Source organism: Henckelia pumila, chromosome 2 (genome assembly GCF_033568475.1).
Source record: "Henckelia pumila isolate YLH828 chromosome 2, ASM3356847v2, whole genome shotgun sequence".
Lineage (NCBI taxonomy): Eukaryota > Viridiplantae > Streptophyta > Magnoliopsida > Lamiales > Gesneriaceae > Henckelia > Henckelia pumila.
In genome coordinates this window covers 50,326,731-50,344,587 of record NC_133121.1, presented here as the reverse complement: position 1 = coordinate 50,344,587, position 17,857 = coordinate 50,326,731, and the positions used below count along the sequence as shown (strand labels likewise).

General features: G+C 37.0%; 1 protein-coding gene across 2 annotated transcripts; it reads left to right on the top strand.

Moving 5' to 3' along the window:
* Positions 1–1,566: 1,566 nt before the first annotated feature.
* LOC140883415 (purine permease 3-like) lies at positions 1,567–17,298 on the top strand. 2 transcript variants are annotated; one of them, XM_073289861.1, is made up of 3 exons: positions 1,567–2,380; positions 16,895–16,974; positions 17,076–17,298. In XM_073289861.1, exons 1-3 carry the CDS (start codon positions 1,673–1,675, stop codon positions 17,158–17,160), a joined length of 873 nt encoding a protein of 290 aa, XP_073145962.1. In that variant the 5' UTR covers positions 1,567–1,672; the 3' UTR covers positions 17,161–17,298. The 2 variants fall into 2 exon arrangements, with proteins under 2 accessions (XP_073145962.1, XP_073145961.1); XM_073289860.1 differs by lacking the exons at positions 16,895–16,974; positions 17,076–17,298 and adding an exon at positions 13,844–14,353 and having other exon boundaries at positions 1,569–2,380.
* Positions 17,299–17,857: the final 559 nt, after the last annotated feature.

The following is a 17,857-nucleotide window of genomic DNA, read 5'->3' as shown; positions in this document are numbered from 1 at the left end:
GAATTTGAATTGTGACAGGAACGGACACTCCGATCCCGAACGGACGCTACGATCTTCACTGTTGTAACACTATAAATAGAGGCATTTTGAGGTCATTTGAAACCAAGCAACTCACCTTCGAGTCTCTCATTCTTCAAGTAGTATTCAATCAATATTTCAAGCATTTGAAGCCTATTTCGGGTCCCTCAAAATATATTGTTGTATCGAGTTGTAATAAAACCCTTGAAAATTGGTGTTGTGTTTACTCGAGTGTGAAGCCCGAGTTGTTTAGATTTGTGAGTCTATCCTTGGAGCCCTTAAGACCAAGTGTATCGAGGTGTAAAGCTATCGACGCGGTGATCGTGTTGTTGTACGACTATCCTTGGATCCATTAAGGCCAAGACGTTTGAAGTGATAGTGGATTCTTGGTTAACCGACCTTAACCAAGAGGGGGAGACGTAAACGATTTATTGTCGAACTTCCATAAACATATCCTATCTCTTTTACTGCTTTATTTACTTTACACATTTATTTACCGCATTTATCTTGATTGCTTTAAATCTTCCACTTGCGTATTTGAATAATTGTTTTAAATTGCTAAAGTTATCAATATAGCCTAAATGCTTCATCCCCATTAGGTTTTAACACCTATTACTTCACGTGCATCTATTTCGGTACTTATATATCTACGACTTCAGTTAATATGCGAAGTAAAAGGCAGAAATTTTACTAGTGATGATTTGTTCGGTACCTGCGTGTGTCATTGAGCGAATTTCTAATTATTGAATTTCATTCCAAAGTTTTTACTGTGTTTTTATTTTAATTCAGTTTAGTCAGAATTTAATTGTTAGTTGAATAAATCAAATCACTCTTTTATTACTTAGTCTAGATTAAGTTTAAATAATTATATTTTGGTAATCATATAAATCAGTGTCTGTGAGTTCGACATCTGAACTTTTTGTCCACTTTCTATAACTTGACCTGGTACGCTTGCCAGTAATTTATTTAATACCGAAATAGGTGGTCAATAGTTAAGAAACTACTCCCTCCAAAAATTCAAATTACCAATTCAAATCACTTGGGTCGGGTCGGATCGGTCCTCATGGGCGACCCGTTAACCCGTAATAATTTCTTATGCTATGTACTATTTCGTAGTTAACATCAAATGTTTAAGTTTTTCTTGATTATAAATTAATATTTTATTATATTTTAGTTTTTTAAATATTTAATTTCTCGCATCAATTAGGCTAGCTAGCTAGTGTCAGTAACACCTCTGTACTCAGCTTTTTTTTTTGTTTCGTTCCAGAACTCAATTTGCAACATATTCTGATTTGCGCCTATACAGTCCAATATGGTTTGGTTTATACATGGATGAGTTACAAATGTCATAATTTGATATGTGATATAGTATATATAGGTAGATGTTTTAATTTCATATCCGACGTTGATAAAACTACCCAAATGCCGCAATCTTCTAAATTAGGTAAGGTAGTCCAAACTTGTATTATTATATTAAATATGTTTCCCCAACATTTGGAACACTAAATTGTCCTTTACAATCAACAAACAACTAAAAATAAAATGCAAGTCAAGTTGGTTTGTGGTCAACAAAGTCTGATCCATAAATTATCAGCGGTTTAGAAAGAAAAAAAAAAAAACAAAACAAAGAATAGAAATTCATCATCACTTGCAGATGGAAGTTGAGGCCACCACCGCCACCATGAAAAGGATCTTCCTAATCATAAACTGCATAATATTATCCATTGGAAACTGCGGCGGCCCACTGATCATGCGCCTCTACTTCATCCGTGGCGGCAAACGGATCTGGTTCTCCAGCTGGCTGGAAACCGGAGGGTGGCCGATAATCCTCATCCCCCTCCTCGTATCCTACGTGCTCCGCCGCAGGAGCAACCCCAGCGCCGAGATCTTCTTTATGAAACCCCGAGTGTTCTGGGCAGCAGCGGTGATCGGAACAGTGACTGGCTTCGATGACTATCTTTATGCATACGGCGTCGCGAAGCTACCCGTCTCCACTTCCTCCCTACTGATTGCCACTCAGCTGGCCTTCACGGCGGCGTTTGCGTTCCTCCTCGTGAAGCAGAAATTCACCTCCTACTCCATAAACGCCGTGGTTCTGCTGACGGTGGGGGCGGTGGTTCTGGGGCTTCACGCGAGCGGTGATCGGCCACAGGGGGAGTCGGATAAGCAGTATTTTGTAGGGTTTTTCATGACGCTGGGGGCGGCGGCGCTGTACGGCCTGATTCTGCCGCTGGTGGAGCTGATGTATTTGAAGGCGAGACAGGCATTAACATACACTCTTGTATTGGAGATTCAGATGGTGATGTGTTTTTTCGCCACTGCCTTTTGTACAGTGGGCATGCTCATCAACAAAGATTTCCAGGTATTAATTAATGCAAAACAATCTTCACTTTTTCTAATTTTGTTAATTTGTTATTAATTTAAATTTTTAAAACTGATAAATTATTGGCTATTGAAATGCATTAATATATAATTGTAGTGGGGATTCTGAAATATCATTTATATTCTTAAAATTAGTTGTATTTCAGTTAAATTTGAACATCTTTTTTTGTCTTCGTTTAATTGGATCGAGAACGGACTAAGGCTGGGTCATAGATAACGTTCAGTGCACTGCCCTACTATAAGTCAACAGTCAGCTGTGAAATGTAGAAATTTAATATTTATAACGACAAACACGATATCTCGAAGAAAAAAAAAATTGAGTACATGCAAGTGAAAAAATTCAAGTTGTATTACTAAAAATAAAAATTTTATATAACTGAACAAAAAAATTAAATGAAATTACAATATTAAAAATTCAAATTCATCAATAATATGAAACAAAATGAAAATTCATTATTAACTTGATAAATGTGAAAAAAATAACAGATCACAACAACAAAATGTAACTTCAATGTGTCAATATCTACTTAACTAATAGTCCTTCCGGGGTGTCTATATATACATGCATGACAGCATACACGCATATATCAATTTTATTTGATGGGTTGTGAGATATTTATATTCATATTTATATGAAAAGAAATATTTTTAATTTTGTATCATAAAAAGTAATAATAAATCCGTAGTACACCATCAATCAACAAACTAAACATCAATTCATTTATCAATCACTATATTAATAACTTATGGTATAGTGTGAACCATTAAGTACTGGTAGCTTCGTGTCCACTCAAAATTTTTCAGCATCCCGATATTATTCAAGACTTAATGGACAGTGTGTGCTCCGTATAATATAATATAATAAAATCATGTAGTTAGTTTTGTTAGATGAATTATATATTAAGCACGTTTAAAATTATATATATATATATATATATATATATATATAATACTCTTGTGTTACATATATATATATATATATATATGAAAAGATTACGTGCTTAAATCTGACTTTCATAATTAAAATCTTGATTGCAATTAATTTTCATATAATGCAATCAAACAAAAGATTATCGCCGGCTGTTCATGAATGAGATAACACCTTTAGTTACCAATTAATTAATTATCAGCTCGACGGCCTTAGGTGCTAATATAATATGATTAAGAAATTAGATAGACATCGCTTTGCCTAACTATTGTACGTGCGAGTGAGATATATAAGGACGTATTCTAGAAAAAAATTTGACTTTAAATCAATTTGTACAACTTTATGTCTCATTCATTGTTTTTACCTTTTTATTCATTGTTGCATCAAAGTTCATAGGGCTTATAGGGTACTCTCATTTATCATGAGTGGTAATGATAACGATCGTGTTAAAATTTGTGTTACCATGTATTTATCACTCGATTCCGAATCACTTGCTTAACAACTAAAAGCATGTGATTATCTTATTAAGTCCGAAAGCACTTAAAACCAATGGAAGCTTGAAATCTTACAACAAAATATATCGGCAGAATATAACCGAAATCAAAACCCAAATGAAATAGTATTGAAATACCCTCACTGAAACAAAAAACATCAACGATCCTCCAAAACAGCTGCAACCCAAGCCTCGGCGACCACTCCGATAGGGTTCATCCAACCCAAGTCCTGTCCCTTGGAATGGGGTGTCTAAGACGAAAAATCAGAACGTGAGAGATAAAAATGCTCAATACGAAAGTATGAGAACTCTGGGCTATCGCATCAAGAGGTGGCTCACATACCAAAAAGAATCTGTGGATATAGGTGACCTAATTCCGTACTAACGGGCCCAACCATCCACTCAAGAATAAGGTGCTGAGCGACCCTAGTACATGCTATAATAAGGTATATGCTCAACACGATAATGCATGAAGCATAATAATCATGACATAATATATGCACAAAACACATGCTAGATAAACATGTAAACATAGAACATGCATAACTCAACTAGGATATCTCGGATAGTACTTCCGTACTCTTACCAGCAACATAGCAATTCTGGCTTACAAGTTCAAACCTATAAGCAAGTAATTACCATCTTACTCATTGTCTAATAAAGCCTTAAATAGACTAATAGCTACCCGCAAAATCTAATTAGAGTGTAGACTTATGCATGCGTCCGTCGTCAGCCCACAGATGGTGTTTGCCCCAAACTCTAGGTACAACTTCACTGCGATTCCAGTAGGGCTTCGTTATTGCTCGGCCCTCGAGACGAAGCCTAAAACCATAACAGAATGGACTGAAAAGATAGAGGAGCTAGCTATGGAATTCGCACTCCAGAATGGCAGCGTCAACCCTATTTATAGATAGAGTTGGACCTTCAGAATGGCATTCGGAGCTTCCGATAGTTCAATCGGATCTTCCGATATAGTGACCCGCTCCCGGATCACCTACTTAACAATAGTAGCAAGCAAATAAATCTTAAAGTATGAATACAAATTAAAAACAGCGGAAAAAATAGATCTTACGACAATTCAACTGGCAAAATACAACCGGCCCTAAAACCCAAGGTGAAATATATAATTTTTACAACCCCATCGAAAACAATTCTGAAATACTCTCAACATGATACTGGAAACAATCATGATCCACAAAATAGCTGCAACCTCAACGACTGCTCCCTCCGGGTCCATCCAATCTAACCCATGTCCCGTGGAATGGGGTGTCCGAGGCAAAACCGAGTACATGAGCGATAACAATGCTTAGAGTGCATCTTGGGAACATTCAATCATTTAAATTCTTAAAAATTGCGGAATAAAGAAAATTTTCATAAAAAAATAGTTAATAAACGAAACATTATAAAATACTCGAAAAAGTAAAAAATGTGTTCCTTCTTACAACCATCACTCAAAAATTTGCTAAAGCACTAATGTTTAATGATGCTCAATTTAAAAGGATAAAGGCTTCTTTAGACAGAGCACATGTGCGTCCCTTTCTCGCGCGCCCTCTCGGCTACTCTTCATGTCCCTCCATGTACCCATCTATGTAACCATTTAAAACATCATCACCTGCATCATTCAAGTATAGTGAGTCTAAACACTCAGCAAGAAACCTTCATTACATAACTAATTCATAAAAAAACATAATGAATAAGAGTGACTAGAACAAAACATCATGTATAAGAAATCATGGCATAAAAATCTTTCATTTTGTGTGATGAAATACATGCAATTGTCATAGCCACCATTTATGAATACAATGGGTTCTTGTGATCACAGTCGTTGTACAAAAAACATATAAACATTTGGTACAGCTCATATCGCTCGAAACCAATATGCTACCATCCCATACCGGCAGTCGTCGATATGCACATTAAACATTCATCCTTCTGGAAAGGCCCGTCCGAGGCTAAATCTAGAGTATCAATCCCGTACTTCTATCACAAAAACACATACACGTCAAAATATTTTATCATGCATAAACATATCATCATCATATTTCATCGTCATCTTCATAAAATTATCATAAAATTTCATCATCATTGTGATGTCTCGATTCTAAACATCTAAACTCGAGTAATAAAATCATACATCGAATAAACCAATGCTCAAAATAAATCAAGCAAGGAAAAGAAAAAAAAATTTAAATAGTGCAGCGCTCGGGCGGTAGAAAACTACCGCTCGGGCGCGGCCAAAACCGCAAACTTTCTGCTTTTCTCAAATGGGGGTGCGCTCGGGCAGCCAAATTTGGCCGCCCAGGCGCCCCCTGCTGCGGACCCATTTTCAGAAAAGAAAACTCTAAATCTGATTTTTCAACAGTTAATCCATTCCACAACATGCCGGTATAAAAATTACACGCTCTGTCAATATAAAACAACATTTCTCGAGTAATCAAAACGATACAGTTCAAAACAAGAACAAACTCTAAACATGCTTCAATACAATAATGAGTTCCACAAGTTATTCGCTTCTAAACCGATCCTCACTTCTATCCATCACAACCGATCTAGCCATTCTTTCGCTGACTCGATCCTGCCCCACATGTTGCCGAGTACATATACAAAAACAAGACAACAACCGGATAAATCTGGTGAGAATGATATTCCTAGTAAAAGCAACATAACATGCAATATCAAGTAATATCTCATAAACATGATACAATATCAACATATTCAAATGTTAAGACGAGTAAGTGCATGTCTTTAAATCCGGGATATCAACTCTGATAAACGAAGGAATTTCTGCTATTCTTTTGGGATCCCGAGGATGAGATCACGTAAACAACCCACCGACTCTCCCGATCGAGGTGGTGTCACGTATCTCCATCCTCTAGACTTTGGGGCGACTATAAGGAGTATGCTGACACTAGGTGAACTTCTACAACCCAGACCACTCGAATATAGCCCCCAAAACTTCTAAAATAAAAAGGTCGTGCTGCCCGCTGAAATCAAAGATTTAGGCTCAAGATGAATGCATATAAAAATCTCAAAGCCTTAAATCGTAAATCAATTAAGAGCATAAATTCAAACACAATACAAGTTCCCACTCTAGAACAAGTAGTCATGCAAGTATGTGATTTAGGAAAATTCAAGAATCAATTTATCTTGAGTGTTCTAACCCTTATAACCGATGTCTGCTTATACCTTTTCTCAATCAAATGATGCTCCAAATCTGGAAAACAACAAGAGAACTAAATCAAAATCTATTCAATCAATAAATCAAACGATCAAGTAAATCTCTTTATCGATCTTCGGCCAACTCTTCGACGATACAAATTCTGCTAACTCCGAGCTCAACAATCTTCAACCCAATCTGTACGGAGATGCATAAGAGCTCAATATCGTTCAAACAACTCAAATCAACTCTAAAAACTCAAAAAAAACTCTCAAATTCTCAAAGCTTCAAACCGGTGGCATAACGGCGAAAAACTGCCAACCAAAAATTCATCAAACAACAACAACAACAATCTAATTCAACTCCCAACGTCATCAAACAATAAAAATATCATCAAAAACAACTCGAAAACATAAATCTCAGATTTGACAAAAATCTAATATCTTCCAAAAATCATAACAATTCCAAACGTCGCTCTTTTTTTGATCTGACTTTGAATAAACGCTACATGCTAGCTCAAGAACAACATCTCCAAGAATAATTGAATTTCATCGACATCCAAATATTGAAGTATAGCTGATCAAAGAAAAACTTACGATAGAACGAAGCTCTCGCAGCCGTGATCGTGAATATGTATTCAGATTAAAATTCTATCAGATGGATCGAGCAAAACCCGGACATCAAAAGCTTGAAGATCTCGTTTCATGAGCTTCAATGGAGGAGAAGGCGTGAGGAAGGAGGAGAGGAGACTAGTCAATGCCATAAGATTTAAGATAATATATAAAATCCCATTTTTTCACTTTAGTCCCTGAAAATTCCAAAATTTTCAAAATCGTCCCTGATCAATATTAAATCAGTCCTCGAATCCTATAATCTCCGAATAACTCTAATAAACTCAATTAAGATAAATTCGGGGTGTTACAATTATCCCTCACTATGAATAAATTTCGTCCTCAAAATCGAATAAGAATCAATCACATAAGATAGAAATAAAGAACCACCGACTGAAATAAGAACTCACTTCATAAAAATAAGTCTGGAAATCGCTGTCTCATCTCATGTTTTGTCTCCCAGGTTGCTTCTTCGACTCCGTGTCTGCTCTAGTGCACTTTCACTAACTAAATCGACTTGGTTCTGAGCTGCTTCTCCTTTCGGTCGAGAATCTGAATAGGTCGCTCGAAGTAGCTCAGAGTTTCGTCAAGCTCGGCCTCGTCAGCTGAAGAATATGAGAAGGATCTGGATGGTATTTCCGCAACATAGAGACGTGAAAGACGTCGTGAATACTACATAAAGAGGGAGGAAGTGCTAATCTGTAGGCAAGATCGCATATCTTCTCCAGAATCTCGTACGGACCGATGAATATCGGAGACAAATTCCCTCTCTTCCCAAATCTAACCGTGCCTCTGAAAGGAGAAATCTTCAGAAATACTCGGTTTCCCTGCTCAAAAAACAGAGGTCTACGTCTGATATTCGCATACTTCGCCTGTCTATCAAAAAGTTGACTTCATTCTCGTCTGAATGATCTTCACATGCTCTGCCATAACACGAATCATATCCGGTCCCAACTCAGGTGACTCAGAAACATCATCCCAATAAAGAGGAGATAGGCACTTCTTACCGTACAAAGCCTCAAAAGGTGACATTTCGATACTCGATTGATAACTGTTGTTGTAAGATAATTCGACAAGAGGCAACGAATCTTGCCAACTAGTGCCAAAATCTAGCACTACAGCTCGTAGCATATCCTCTAAGGTCTGGATAATCCGCTCTGACTGTCCGTCGGTCTGAGGATGATAAGCTGTACTCAGATGCAATCGAGTACCAAGTACCCCTTGAATACTGTGCCAAAAGTGTGAAGTGAATCTAGGGTCTCGGTCTGAAACTATAGACTTAGGAACGCCATGCATTCTCACAACCTCTTTGACATATATATCGGCCATCTGATCATGACTGAACGTCATGCTGTACGGAATAAAGAAAGCAGATTTCGTCAGTCGATCAATCACTACCTAGATAGCATCGCAACCTCGGACTGATCGTGGTAGCTTCGTGATGAAATCCATTGAAATGTGATCCTATTTCTATTCAGGAACAGATAAACTGTGCAACAGACCACCCGGTCTCTTCCTCTTTGCTTTCACTTGCTGACAGTTCAAACATCGGGAAACATACATCGTAACATCGCTCTTAATCTTCTTCCACCAGAACTGATTTTTCAAATCATTATACATTTTTCGGCCACCTAGATGAACACTGAATCGACTGAAATGTGCCTCTCGCAAGATACGCTGTCTCAACTCCGCAAAATCGGGCACAACAATACGATTAGTCACAAATAAAGTATCATCACTGACCTGAAACTCAGACTGGTGTCCTGCTCTTACTTTCTCTATCAAAATCTGAATACTGGGATCAGGTTTCTGTGCCTCTCTAATATTCATAAAGAACTCTGGTTCGGCTTGAATAGCAAAAACTCTGATAGACCTCCTATCTGTTTCAAACTCTAAACCAGAAGTGCAACAATCATCGATCAACTCAGAAACCCCGATAGTAGAAAGAGATAAAGAACAAAGATTTCGGCTCAAAGCATCTGCAGCTGCATTCGATTTTTTCGGATAGTATTTGATTTCACAGTCGAAATCCTTCAACAAATATAACCATCTCCTCTATCTCATATTCAATTCGGACTGCGAAAATAGATACTTCAGGCTTTTATGATCGGAGAAGATCTCGAATGACTCACTGTAGAGATAGTGACGCCAGATCTTCAAGGCAAACACAATCGCTGCCAGCTCAAGATCATGAACTGGATATCAAGTCTCATGCAGCTTTAGGTGCCTCGATGCATATGCTATCACGTGCTTCAACTGCATAAGAATACATCCCAAACCTCGGTGAGAAGCATCACAATAAACGGTAAAACCTCCAGCACCTAATGGAATAGATAGAATCGGAGCACTGGTTAGTTTCTTCTTCATATCAATAAAACTGGCCTCACACTCTTCAGTCCAGAAAAAAGACACATTCTTCTGAGTTAGTTGAGTAATCGGCTTCACAATAGATGAGAATCACTCGATAAATCTGCAATAGTAACCCGCTAAACCCATAAAACTTCGAATTTTAGGCACAGATGTTGGTCTACGCCAATTCATAACCGCTTCAATCTTGCTGGGATTGACAGAAATCCCATCTCCGGAAATAATGTGACCGAGAAATACAACTCGATCCAACCAGAACTCACACTTAGACAGCTTGGAAAACAATTGTTCAGCCCGCAAAATCTGGAAGACGATCCTCAAATGCTCTGCATGGTCAGTACGATTCTTCGAATAGATAAGAATATCATCAATGAAAATAATCACAAACTCATCCAAATAACACTGAAAGATAAGGTTCATCAAACCCATAAAAACTGCTGGAGCGTTAGTCAAACCGAACGGCATGTCTATAAACTCGAAATGACCATACCTCGTTTTGAATGCGGTTTTAGGAATATCTTTCTCTCGCACTCTCGGCTGGTGATATCCCGACCTCAGATCAATCTTCGAATAGGCAGAAGAACCCTGCAATTGATAAAAAAAAAAGGTCATCTATTCTAGGTAACAGATACCTATTCTTTACCATCGCTTGATTCAGTTTACGATAATCAATACAGAGCCGCATGGATCCATCCTTCTTCCGCACAAATAGAACAGGAGCACCCCAAGGCGACACACTAGGTCTGATGTATCCCTTGGCAATCAAATCCTCGAGCTGTTCTTTTAATTCTCTCAATTCGATCGGTTATCCCAAAACGGTTTTATTAGATCTCAAAATTAATGCATGCTCTGATACCAATAAATATAGTGACCCAACTCGGAATCACTAACTAATCAAAGATTAAGAATGCAATTAAGTCTTAAATCAAAATTAACAAATCCAGCGGAAACTTAAACCATAAATACATCATACACCGGCAGAAAAATAGGGCTAAATAAAATATTATACAACCCCATCGAACGGAAAGTACTAAAGTCCAATATAACAAACTGAACAGAAATAGGATCACCACGCAACCACTATAGCTCAACGACCGCTGCCACCAGGTCCGTCCAACCTAAGTCCTGCCCCATTGAATAAGGTGTCCAACACAAAACACTTGGACGTGAGCATAAAACGCTCAGTACAGAAGTACGAATATACATATACCATGCATGCGTAATTCGGGTATTGGAAAATCTATCCAAAAGACTTCTCAGTCAAGGTGCCATGTTATGTAGCACGCTGGGCCGTCGCATCAGGAGGTGACTCCCATACCATAAAACTTGTGGATATAATCGGATCCAAATCCATGAAAATCCGTCTACTAAAATACGGGGCTGAGCGACCCCTACTACAGGCTACGCAAATCAAGGCATAAAGGTCAACGTGTACATGCATGCTGCATAATATCAATGAACATAATAATGCCACACAAAACAAGCAAACATAATACATGTATATTCAACTTGATATCTCGGATAATACGTTCGTACCTCTATTGAGAAAACCCAAGAACCCTAGCAACTCTAGCAGTCCAGGTACTCAAATTCCACGCCTATCAGCAATAATTACTATATCACTTATTGTGTTCTAAAAGTCTTAACTAAGATATTACGTACTCTCTAATCTCTATAGGGGTCCAAAGTTATATCTGCATCCGTAGTCAGTCCGCTGATGACGACTGCCTCAAAACTTAGGCACAACTCCGCTATTATCCCCGAAGCGCTCCACCACTCCCGGCTTTCTAGTATGACACCTAGAAACCCTTAAAAGCCCCAAAAGACTAACTAGAAAGAAGAGAGGAAAGTTTGGAAGGTGCAATTGGAAATGAAATCGGCACCCCTATATATAGACAGCGACCGAAGCCTCCGATCTCATGTTCAGAGCCTCCAATCCGATCAGAGCTTCCGATCCCTGCTTCCGAGCTCCTTCCACCAACCACGTGTCTAACTTCTAGAGGACGCTTGCCGATAGTAGATCGGAGCCTCCGATCTGAGTTCGGAGCTTCTGATCTCTTGACGTCACTGCTTACACATTATTTCTGACAGCTTTCCATGGTGACGATCAGAGCCTCCGATCTGAGTTCGGAGCTTTCGATCTCTACTGAGCTTTCGAAACTTGTTTGGAGCTTCCGTTCTCCCCGAAGCTCGAAGCTCTTACCGGACCATCCTCGATCGTTCTGCATCCATTTTTCAACTCCTTAGACTCAATTGAGGATCCCATAATCATGTTTTAGCCAATTGAAAGTAATTAGGCACTTGATTAACTTAATTTGGAGACGCGTTACTATAGTACGGGTACATGAAACATATCACGGTAAAATTCTTCTCAGTCAAAGGACATTATTGTATGTAGCACTCTGGGCCGTGGGATCAAAAGGTGTCTCACACACCATAAAGAAATATGTGGATATAGGTTACTTGATCCTGTACTAACGGATCCAACCATTCACTCAATAACTCGGGGCTGAGCGACCCCACTATTGGTAATATCAAGTTACAGGCTCAACATGATAATGGATGCATCATAATAATCGTGACATAATATATGCACATAAGTCATGCCATATAAACCATGCAAACATAAAACATGTATACTCAACCAGGATATCTCGGATAGTACATATGTACCTCAAATCAAGCCACCTAGCAACTCGGGCTCACAAGTCCAAGCATATAAGCAATATATTATCATATTACTCATTGCATACTAAAAACCTTAACTAGACTTATAGCTAATCCTAAAATCTAATTACAGTCTAGACCATATATGCGTTCGTCATCAGCCCTTTGATGGCGGTAGCCTGAAACTCTAGGCACAACTCCTCTATGATCCCGATAGCACTTCGTTACTGCCTGACCCTCAAGAAAATGCCTAGAAACCCTTCAAATTGGAGTGGAACAGGAGAGGAAACTTTGGAATTTGGCAAGGGAAATGGCTGCCTCGTCTCTCTATTTATAGACAACGATCGTGACTTCCGATCACTAGTTCAGAGCTTCGATCTCTATCCACCGAACTCATGTTATGTGATCGGACAATTTACTGTACTTGAAGAGTTTGGATCTTCCTAACTGGGTAATTGGAGCTTCCGAAATCCCTCGAGTCAAGCCACCAATCAGAAACCTCATACTTTCTTATACAAAGGTGATTGGATATTCCGATCTCATGTTCGGAAATTCCGAACTATTAGCTACATCTGATCTTCAACATTGCCTTCCAAACTTTTTTGGAGCTTGCGATTTGCTCTTCGTACCATCCGAAATTCCCAGACACTTAAGGCTCTCTTGACCATTTTCGATCGTCCTGAATCTGATTTTTAACTCATTAAACCCAAATGGGGGATTCCTTAATCATTTTTTATGAATTAAACGTGTTTAGGCATTTGATTAACTTTATCAAAAAATTGGGCTACTACATCCGATCTCTGTCCACTGAGCGTGTGTCCTGTGATTGGATCACCAATCAGAAATCCATATATTTCTTTCTGTTACCTTCAGATCTCCAATTCGAAACTTTCGAACTTGTTCGAAGCTTGTTGATTCCGATTTTCTAATTATTTTTCTCAATTGAGGATTCCATAATCATTCTCTAACTATTTAAACATATTTGGACAGTTTAATTACTTGCACATGAATCTGGTTACTACACATAATATCAACCAACTTTAGTATATTCTGTCAGGCCTTACAATCCTAGTTATTCGACTTTTGTAAGGTTGATGCATGAATGGTCAACATTATCTATATATTCATAAAAATCATGTATAAAATTTATATGTTAGATATGGTTTATTACAATTGATTCTCGATTCCTTTTTTATATATAAAAATTATATTTTTGTTAGGCAATACCAAGAGAAGCAAAAGAATATGAACTGGGAGAGGCCAAATACTACTTGGTTGTAATTTGGAGTGCGATAATTTGGCAGTGTTTCTTCTTGGGAGCTATTGGTATTATATTTTATTCATCATCCCTTTTATCGGGCATAGTAATCACAGTGTTGCTACCGGTAACTGAGTTACTAGCTGTAATTTTTTACCACGAGAAGTTCCAAGCCGAAAAGGGCGTCTCTCTTTTTCTATCCCTTTGGGGATTTATATCATACTTTCTTGGTGAGAAGGTCAAATTGAGCAAGGATAAGAAGAGTGACATGATCACAGAGTCGGAGATGAGCACCCATCATCAACAATCCGTTGCTACTCCTTGATCGATGATCTTGATCGAGCACGAAATGGTTTCTGTTTTATAAAATATCTAGTACATTTGTTTTCAGTAAAAGTGCACGCAGGACAGATCATATAATAAATGAATATGGTTGATATTCAGTAAAAATTTACGCAGGACTCAGTAGTGACACTCGAGTTATCAGATGCAAATTCCTTCAAGTTTAGTTGGGCCTTTGGATTTTATCAATGAATTTGGATTTTGAATTACAAGTGAGATGTATTTATTAGAATTTTAATACTGTTACGAATCATAATAAAAGAATATGGTTGATTTTTTCAATAAAAGCTTTAAAACTCCAAAATAAAATCTGATTTCATTTTAATATTTTGTAAGCTTAAAACTTTACTAGCTAGTATATTGATGATCAAGTCATTTGAGGATAATATTAGAACATTAATTGTCTTCGTAACATCAGGTGCATAGTTGGAGACCTACCAAAGAATGAATTTCAAGCTCTTAGACGAATAATCGTGGGAAAACATAAGTTGTATAATGTACTCACAAGTATTACTACAAACTTTAATTACCATAGCTCTTAGACACAAGTCAAAGCAAAAAGATATTACCATAGCTCGAACTATATTTATTAAGTTTGAACAGTTACCTGATGCTCTCTGCTACAGATAGAAAGAACTAATTTAATTATTTTGGAACACATAAAAATGTAAGATTCATTAATTATCGTGAATAATTTTTAGTAACTACTACATATAATGATCTGCTGGTACCTTAGGGAAAGCCATACCAAGTACTTGAACAGCCCGTCTCAAATTCCAAGCATAATACCCTCTATAAATTATGTCAGCCTACTCGATATTGGTTCACAACGTATAATCTGTAGGTCATAAAAAAAAAAACTTCCTCCTCGAGGATAACGAATTCATTTGACAAGACTATGCCTATGTAAATCGTATATCAAGACACATCTCTACAAGAAAAAAACTATAGACAACACTTAAAAGACAACGCTTTTTGTAAAAAACATTGTCTTTTTTAAACAACGCTTTTACGAAAAAGCGTTTTCTATAAGTGTTTTTTTTAGTTAAAGACAACGCTTTTTAAAATCGTTCTGGTGAACGTCTTTTTTACTATCTACAACAACGCTTTTTAAAAAGCGTTGCGGATGAACAGTTTTTTAAAAACCACGACAACCCTTTTAAGGAAGAGTTTTCGTTGATACACTTTAACTTGCTCGCGTTAAAAAAATAAAGAAGATATATAGAAGCCCAATTAAATTAACCCAAAACCCCAACCCCTCGCCCCTTTCTTCCTCTCCCGCTGCATCTCCTTTCCAGATCGGAAGAAAACCCCTACCCGTCACCCCTTTCTTTCTCTCCTTACCCAGCTAGGGCTGTCATACCGAACTAAAATATCGAATTTTCGGCATATCTTACTGAAATTTTTTCGATATACTAACATTTTTTCGCTATACCGAATTTTTTTCAGTATCTATACGGTATCAATAAGAATTTTTTCCATACCAAAATTTCAAAATTTCGATATCGGTATCAGTATGAATTTTTTTAATAACAATATTTTTAGTACGGTATACCGAAAAACCACCCCTATACCCAGCCACTGCGTCACCGCTCCAACCCATATATCTGATTTGTTATACGACGTAACCCACATGTTGTAGTCGCTAAATGCTCCACAAACTTGTGGGAAGTCGTCCTCCACCAGAAAAGGACCCACGGGCTTTCGATTACCCAGTTCAAGATTTACGATACGTGTCGCATTTCAAACTTCTGCTGTCGTGGTTGGGTAAAGATTCTCGCCTTTCCTTATTCTCAGGTTTCAAGATATCAGGTCTTCTTGATACTATTTTTTAATTCGCAATTTCAGTTTTTTGGTGTGCACGTGGGCTTGTAAATGTTTTCTTCTAGATTGGGTAGTTTTGCTTGTCAATGAAGTAGATGACTTGCGTTTGGAGCATGTTTAAGGAATTTCAAGTCATATTCCCATAATTGGATTTGCATTTTGGAGAATTGGATTTGCTTTCTTGTTTAATAGGAGCTGGCCTAAGATATGGAAGCTCTTATTTAGGGCATTTTCTTGAATCATGTATATCTTACTTCTATTTTGAGATTACCAGTAGACTAGTTTTTCTTTGGATCCATTATTTTAATATTTGTTCTAAACCTCTTACATGTAATTAAGTACGTATTTTTTGAAGAATTGATGTTTGCATTGGTGGCATGCTCATAAAAAACCTTATGACAACGTAGCTTCTTATTTATTTATTTGCCATGTCGTCCTGCATGTGGAATGGGTTTTAATTTATTGGCTTTATGGTGGAGATAAGTCTCTTATCACTACTATTTGTTTCCCTTTTACTGATCAAAGAAGATGTTAGTTTGCTTGTGCTAGTGTAGTGACTTAAATTTTTTTAGCTTATGTGAGCATTTCTTTCGCAGGCTTACGATCTTGTCCTAAGGTAGATGTGAGTTCCTAGTGTGTTTCCATATTTTCTTCCAAAATTTTTATGGCATTGATATGCTCCTGTCTATAACCTGTTTGGAGAGTTAATTCTTTATGTGACTGACACAAATGAGAAGCATAAAATTTACGCAGATTTGAAAGGTCTCTCTCTCTCACTGATATTTCATCACCATGTACCAATATTTTTAACTATTTTTATTCTTTGATTTTTTTTCCCATTTAAAAGGATAATCCTGGTCAGCAGCAGAATATGTTAGTGATGTTGGATATGCATGATGAAGACTGGTGCTATTTTAGAACTAAAAGGTGGACTGATTTCATGCTTATTGTTAATTATATTTAAATTTTCCTCTTAAATTCCAGGTAAATAAATTGTTAGTGACATAATGGTAATATTTCGATTTCAGCTACTGCGGTGTGTGGCTCCTGACACGATGTGGTGCACTCCACAGATTTTGGCAAAACTTTTGGAATCTTCTTTGTTGGCATTGAATTTCTGGTTGTTGATCTGGCTTTGTTTGGGAACTAAATTAAGTGATGATTTTGTTGTATCGTACAATTCTAAATGTAGTATTTTAATGTGAGTCATAAGATCACAAGATCTATTTAATTGGACTAAGAGAGTGTTTGCAATAGATTGTGATTTTGTAGAAGTGATTAATTTATAGATTATAAAAAAGTTAAGAAAAATTAAAAGTTGCTAGTGTTTGAAAACAAATGTGAAAATCTAAAAATCAAAGTTGGGTAGTGTTTTATAAATAAGTGATTAGAGTGATTTTAGCAATGAACTTCTTATTAGAATCACTTTTGAAGAATCATAATCACCACATGACTAGCTTTTGGATTTCAATTAAGTAAGCACAAGCTAACACATAATCTAAGTTTAAAAAACACACAAAAATGATTTTTTTAAGCCAAAAGCTAATAATCACTTTTTTTTAGTGATCGCAAACACTCCCTAAGTTATTGATGAAATTTGATCGAATACGAAATTGAAATTAATGTTTGAATAGATCATAATTCAATGAAGTTATAGTTTGAAATCAATAATGTATAAGTTTTCTTTTAATTATGATTCCAGTTAGTTGTTCATATTTTCAATATTTCTTAAGGTATTTGCTGCAAGCTGCCATATGCATGTGCAAAAAGATGGCCTCACGTTATGTTGTTTCTTCTTTGTTTTTTTTTT